Genomic DNA, 7,581 nt, shown 5'->3' on the forward strand with positions numbered 1-7,581 from the left:
CGCCGCAACCTCATAGTCGCCTTTGACTGGACTTAACCATCCAGGGGTCCTTTAGCTTTACCTTTTCCCCCTGCCAGTGTTACCTAGCATATGCACCTTTCTAAAGGAGTGTCTCCACCCTCATCATTCTACCCAGACACTGAGGTCCAGCACCAAGGGCCTTCTGGCGGTTCCCTCACTGCGAGAAGCCAAATTACAGGGTACCAGGCAGAGGGCCTTCTCGGTAGTGGCACCTGCCCTGTGGAATGCCCTCCCACCAGATGTCAAAGAGAACAACAACTACCAAGACATTTAGAAGACATCTGAAGGCAGCCCTGTTTAGGGAAGCTTTTAATGTTTGGTGTATTACTGTATTTTAATATTTGGTTGGAAGCCGCCCAGAGTGGCTGGGGAAGCCCAGCCAGATGGGCAGGGTATAAATTATTATTATTATTATTATTATTATTATTATTATTATTATTATTATTAATTTATTTCTGCACATGTCTTGGTGGTGGAACTGCATTGCAACATTCAGAAAAGTGCAGATTTCATTACGACCTAACAGGTGAGCCCAATGCAAAACTGCCCACTCACCTGGTGCAGTTTTTTTTTTTTTTAAAAAAAACCCTGCCCCCTTGCTTTTCTGATGACACAAAACACAAACTGGGCAAAGTGTTCGTACTGCCTTCCTCATCAGTTGGCCGCTGATGTGAAGCCGTCCTTTGGAATGGGGAAGGATAGCAACGGGTGGTGGGAGAAATCGAGAATGAATACAAGGGCGCTTAGATCTCAAGATGGGAGGAGGGAAAATACCAGGGAAGCTGGCGTTTACGTGTAGACCTGTGTGTGCGTGTGTGTCTGAGGACATGTCTGTCTGTCTGGGAGGTCAACAGAGGGCGGGGAGGCAGGAGCGGGGGGAAGAATCCCTGCAGAGTCAGACAGGATGAGCCAGTGTGAATATGTGTGCATGACAGAAAGCATGAAAAGGAAGGCATGGGCTGGGGGCTGGGGGTGGGAAGGAATAGGCTGCAGCCCTTTGCCTATCCTTCAAACAAGCCAGGAAGACCCACCCCCATCCTGTCTGCTTGTGAAGGTCTCGGAAGCTCCTCCAAAAGTCCCACCCCCTGAACAGTAGCATAAAAGCCACACACCCACCCCAGCGACTGGACACTAAACAGCTACTGCTGGACAGAGCCTCAGAGTCAAAGTGACCAGAACAGACTCAACTCGACTGAACCGCTGGAGATATCAGGTAAGTGTCTCCATCTCCTCAGGACTTCTGCGTGCTCTGGGATTTAGAGAGGCTTTGTGGCTTCTCGGGTAGCTGATAGGCTTGCGTTAAGAAGGGCTTTGGTGAGCCTCTCTTGGCTTTAGGGAGGTAAAGCAGATGTTATCGACCCAGAAGTGTGGATGGGATGGAACTGATCAGGTGGGCTGTGATGATCTATCAATAGCTGATGCAATATATTCCTCTGGTTTGGGGAGGGAAGAGTACGAGCTGGATGTGAGCATCACTTGGCTACTTCCAGGGGGATCGGAGAAGGTTCAAAATGGCTCACTGTTTTCCAACAGATTAATTAAATTCCTTTCTGGGGCTTAATTTATAAACTTGAATTAAAAATTAATTGGGGGCACATTTTTTGTCGCTATTTTTTTTTTAAAAATTGATCAATCTAATTGATTGATCAAACAAAACATTGCAGTAATTACCTGCCAGGGGTCCCACCTCATTTTAAAATACTTATTTACATGCATTCATATCCGATTTAAAATATCCCATGGATGAGTTCTGTGAGCACCAAAAATGCATTGTTGTAGACCTTCACCGTAAGGGAGCGATGTTGCTTTTGCTGAGTCTCAGGCTGCCTTGAAATCGCACCCTCATCCAAGATATGTGGAGGGTTGTGGTTGTTGGTGAAGAAGGAAAGGCAGTCTGCTCAGATATATTTCTGTTAATACTTTAGGTGCCCCTTGAACACGGAATCCAGAACGGAGCCAGAATGAACTATAGCACAGCTTCATCTTTGCCCTTTTCTTTCCAGGTCAGGATCATGGATTCAAGAAGTTTTGTTGTCATGCTTTGTTTGCTGATGACGTCTTCATGTCAGCCCTGGAGGGCATTTGGAGCACCAGACAGGTGAGCAGCTAGGAAATGGGCAGGCGGCGATTCAGGATGGTTGGTTTCGAGTAAGGAGGAGGGCAACACAATGCATAAACCACAAAATTCACCCCCCGCAAGAGGTAGCAATGGGGCCACCAACTTTAATAATAATAATAATAATAATAATAATAATAATAATAATAATAATAATAATTTATTTATACCCTGCCTACCTGGCTGGGTTTCCCCAGCCACTCTGGGCGGCTTCCAACAAAATATTAAAATACAATAATTCATCAAATATTAAAAGCTTCCCTAAACAGGGCTGCCTTCAGATGTCTTCTAAAAGTCAGATAGTTGTTTATTTCCACCTCTAGTGGGACGGCATTCCATAGGGTGGGCAACACTACCAAGAAGGCCCTCTGTCTGGTTCCCTGTAACTCCGCTTCTTGCAGTGAGAGAACCGCCAGAAGGCCCTCAAAGCTGGACCTCAGTGTCCGGGCTGAACAATGGGGGTGGAGACGCTCCTTCAGGTATACTGGGCCGAGGCCGTTTAGGGCTTTATAGGTCAGCGCCAACACTTTGAATTGTGCTCGGAAACATACTGGGAGCCAATGTAGGTCTTTCAGGACTGGTGTTATGCGGTCTCGGCACATTAATGGCTTTAAAAGAGGATTAGGCAATTTGATGGCTATTAATGGCTGCTCCCCATGATGTCTGTGTGCTATATCTGCTGTCAGAGGCAGTGTTCTTCTGAATATCAGTTGCTGAGAACTGCAATCGTGGGGCTTGCCCATGCACTTAGGTATTGCTTGCAGGATTCCCGGCCACATCTGGGTGGCCGCTGTGTGAACAGGAGGCTGGACCAGATGGTCCATTGGCCTGATTCTGGTGTTCTGATGAGAAAGTGAGGGATCCTCCCATCTTATGGCCATCATCAATGTGTTATAACCACACTACTTCCCTGCTACCTTATTTTCTGCAGGCGGCAGCCGCCTCCTTTTGCCTCCTTCCTGAATCAGCTCCTGAAGATACGTGAAGGAGCAGATGGTAGAGCCTTGCAGGAGCCTGGGCTGGAAGCAGGAGAAAGGTCCACCAAGTGGGAGCAGTTGGAGGGAGTGAGAAGCCAGCTGAACCTGTTGAAGAGGTAAGTGGCACCTTGGAAGGACAACATCCCTGCACTCAGAGCAGACTAGCCCCATTAGATATAGCCAGTAGATCACCCTCTAATTCCAGAGAACACTACCTTCAGCTTTCCATCTCACACCCGTCCAGGAATGTAGGGAACTGCTTTATACTGAGTCATACCATCAACCCATCTTGCTTAGTAATGGCGGCAGGTCTTTTGGGTTTTTGACAGAAGACATTCTCTTCCCTACCTGGAGATGTTGGAGTTTGGACCGGGGACATTCTGCTACTGAGCTATGGCCCTTGATGATCATCTGTCATGGATGCTTTAGCTGAGATTCATGCATTACAGGCACTTGGACCAGGTCCCTTCCAACTCGACAGTTCTATGATTCTAGAGCTGTGTCTTCCAGCGCAGTAGACCTCAGACCTTCCCAGAGAACATGGGAGTCAGGGCATGGTCTTTCAACCAGTCAAACCTGTGTGACAATAGATCTAGAACAGGGCTAGCCAATGTGCTGCCTTCCAGATCTTGCTGGATTCCAAATCCCATCAACCCTAGCCAGGGATGATGGGAGTTGTAGTCTGAAGGGTACCACGCTGGCTACGTCTGATCTAGAATATAATAATCTTGATTTTGCTTGATCTGCATTTCGCAAGAACAAAATCGCTCTATCTTACAATTTAAATTTCATTTTTTTCCTTGGGGTTAGAGCTTGTGAAACAGCCTGGCAAGCTAAACGTATCATCTAACCATACAACACCTATTTGTGTCAGGCAGAAAATATGTCAAATGCGTCCTACAGACAGAAGTTGCCAAACTGTCTCTCCCCTCTCCCTTTTAATTAACCTGGGAGGTGTTTTGCTTCCCAATAGGCAGAAATTTTTCTAGTGAAGCTTTTTCTGATGCAGTAATGAAATAACTCATAAGGAATCTTCCTATTAAAACAGTGGATGCAGTTAGGAGTACCGTGACACTTCATTACCATGTTAGAAAGGGGGGGGGGATTCACTGGCAAAACTGATTTTTCCTCCTACACATGTTTGGGGCATGACCCAGTCTTGATTGCATGATACCGATCTAAATAGACAGTCTGACTCAGTATAAGACAGCTTCCTGTGTCTCTATATAGGGTGTAGTTATTTGGATGGTAGTGAAGACTGAGTTTTCCCCCGCCAGTGTGAACGTTAGCCTTTCACTATTCTTTTTTTTAATCACGGCCCCAAACTGGACCAGACCAAGATGAAGCCATCTCTTGGCTGGGCGAAAGCCAATTCCTAGCCCTATGACAATCTTAGCCTGAGTCCCTCGGGTGGTGCGATGGGTCAGGGCACCAGGCTGTTAACCAAAAGGTTGGTGGTTCAAGTCCACCCAGGAACTGCTGTGAGCAGGATTCCTGCATTGCAGGGGGTTGGACTAGATGACCCTTGGGGTACCCTTCTAACTATGATTCGAAGCCTCAGCTCTAGTATAGCATGGATAGGGAGCCTGTGGTTCTCCAGATATAGCTGGACTATAATTCACATCATCCCCCATCACTGCCTGGCTGTGCCTTTTGCTCCCATTCAAGAGATCATTCCTCCAGCTCCAGGCCCTATATAGGTCCTCTACAAGACCCTAGCGTTCCTCACACTTCTTTTCCCCACCCACAGCTCCTCTCCTGGGCATCGTGTCCCCCGACACCTGCTGGCCTTGCCTTCCATGCACGGATGCCAGCTTGGCACCTGCCAAGTGCAGAACCTGGCCAATCTGCTGTACCGTTACGGGGGCAACAACCAGAAGGACGAATCCCGCAAGAACAACAAGGACACAGCCGATCCCATGGGCTATGGGCGCAGGAGACGCCGGGCGGCTGGGCATGGCTTGCCCACTCCCACTTAAGAGACACCATGCTGACGAGGGGAAAGATGGGCACTAACTGAACCAGGCTCTGGGAAGCCGCAAGGATCAAGAGAACACACTCAGTGACCCCGAGCGCTCAGAGGCAATGGGCAACTACAAGTGTGGCCACCATCATGGGATGGTTGTGGGTCTTCTTCTGTCTCCAGCATTTTAGTGCCCCCCATCCCAGTTCAAGATTTGGGCCACTGGTGCCTAGGCAAAGCTTCATAGGGATGCAAGGCTGTAGATCGGATAGCTGCTACGGCTCACAGGGTGTTCAATGGAGTTGTGTGTTCAGCGGCGGTCAAGCTAAGAGCCCCCTCTCCAACGGGGCAGCAGCTCTTTGCCAGAACACAGGAGGACGATGCTATAGAAGCCAAGGAAGAGGATGGGAAAGTGGTCATGCGCCCCCCCCCCCGAAAAGAACACTGGAACATCTTGGCATTGCAGAAGAGCTCCTCTGCAAAATACAAATGGACTTCACCGGCTATGTGACATCGCAGGCAGGGTGGAGGGATTCCTGGGCATTCCTGGCTTCTGGGATTCTGTGCTTCATTTATGCATCTGGAGTTGCGTCAAGAGGAGATTTCAAGTAAAGAGATTTGTCCACCTGGAATTGTTTGTGGTGTTATTTGGTACTTTGGCTTGGGTGAAGTTGCTAAGTGTGCTAGGCGAAATGAGTGGTTGGGAATGAATGCAAATTTGTCCCCGCCTCCTGCCGCCCTCTGGTGTTAATTAAATGGCACACCTCTCTGAGAGATTCCAGGCTTCCTGGTACTGCCCTGTTGCACTTCCTGCAGGCACTGATGTAGTCCCAGTTTGTGCCTAGGTGGAACTAGGAAGTGTGGATGAAGTCCCATGTTTGGTTGCCAGAGGTGTGGTTATACTCCTTATTCAGTGAAGGATTGCTGCAAGCTGGTGAAATCCTTTCTCAAGCCTTGGTTGTTCTGAACAACTACAGAATGGCATGGGCTCCTGAGCACTCTGCATTGGCTCTTGGGACCTCTGAGATGCTCTGAGCTGCTTGTTGTTCCCAAAGTAGGGGGTTACAAAGTTTTTCACTCACCTAAAAAACCCATTGGTTGGTTGAAGATAACCTGAGCATACCGTATTTTTTGCTCTATAAGACTCACCTTTTCCCTCCTAAAAGGTAAGGGGAAATGTGTGTGCGTCTTATGGAGCGAATGCAGGCTGCGCAGCTATCCCAGAAGCCAGAACAGCAAGAGGGATTGCTGCTTTCACTGTGCAGCGATCCCTCTTGCTGTTCTGGCGTCTGAGATTCAGAATATTTTTTCTCTTGTTTTCCTCCTCCAAAAACTAGGTGCGTCTTGTGGTCTGGTGCGTCTTATAGAGCGAAAAATACAGTAATCTGTGCTGTCATTTTGTTGATCACTGAGAGCTATAAGCAACTAGAATTTCTGTATTTTTCTGCCCAGGTTGCCATTACTATCATCTACTACAACTACAACTACAACTACAACTACAACTACTACTACTACTACTACTACTACTATTTTGACAAAGTACTAATCATAAATAGATATGAATAAAAATGTGCACCCCACCCCCGAGACCATTCCATTGTAACTATCCAACCTCCCAAAATTTCAACACCTCCTGCGACGGTTTGGCCCCTTTCTGTTTTAACAGGACAAATTCTACAAACACCTTCCATAACGCCTCAAAATCATTTCTCCTGCATATTCCCTGTCTTTCCTTAATGACACATGTTAATTTATCATCAGTGGCTATATCCCACTCACCATTACCATTTATTTGCAAATTAATCACCTCCATCCTCAAAGGAACTGCATACATGGTTCATGCCTCCACCTTTTATCTCTTCACAACGATCCTGTGAGGTAGGTTAGGGTGGCCCAACATTGCCCATTCACTGCTGAGTGGGAATTTGGACCTGGGTATCTCCAGTCCAGGTTGGCCATTGTAACCACCGGAAAAAATATATATATTAAAGGGATGCAAAGAATGAGAAAATACTAGGATGCTCCATCTCCTCCTAAAGAAGAGAGGTGGCTTAGATCAATGGAACTGTGAGCCACACCTGCTGGTATCTTGGAAAGGTGGAGATGGTAATTAATCAAGACCAGGGCTAGCCAATGCAGTGGGCTCCAGATGTTGTTGCACTCTATATCCCATCAGTCAATGGCTAGGGACGATGGGAGTTGTAGTCCAACATTTGGAGGGCACGAGGTTGATGAACGTGTCAATGTGTATGAGGTCTCCTGTTTTCTTTGAGCAGGGGTGGGCGACCTGCACCCAAAGGTCTGCCTGTGGCCGCCTTCGGCATAATTTCATGTGGATGGTGGGGATGGAGGGAGCCCAAAAGCCAAGGCAGTGGCGTAGCGTGGGGGGTGCAGGGGGGGCCGGCCGCATCGGGCGCAACATCTGGGGGTTAGGGTTAGGGGGCGCAAATCCACGGGTTAGGGGGTGCAAATCCATGGGTTAGGGGGCGCAAATTACTTGCCTT

General features: G+C 47.9%; 1 protein-coding gene across 1 annotated transcript; it reads left to right on the forward strand.

Annotated features, from left to right (window-relative positions):
* The first annotated feature begins 489 nt into the window (after nucleotides 1–489).
* Nucleotides 490–5,709, forward strand: LOC309328243 (uncharacterized protein). The gene is made up of 4 exons (XM_081838311.1): nucleotides 490–1,234; nucleotides 2,025–2,119; nucleotides 3,069–3,230; nucleotides 4,865–5,709. The coding sequence occupies exons 2-4, from the start codon at nucleotides 2,034–2,036 to the stop codon at nucleotides 5,091–5,093; spliced, it is 477 nt and encodes a 158-aa protein (XP_081694437.1). The 5' UTR covers nucleotides 490–1,234; nucleotides 2,025–2,033; the 3' UTR covers nucleotides 5,094–5,709.
* The last annotated feature ends 1,872 nt before the right edge of the window (nucleotides 5,710–7,581 follow it).

This window comes from Podarcis erhardii, assembly GCF_964252035.2.
Source record: "Podarcis erhardii genome assembly, chromosome: 13".
NCBI lineage: Eukaryota > Metazoa > Chordata > Lepidosauria > Squamata > Lacertidae > Podarcis > Podarcis erhardii.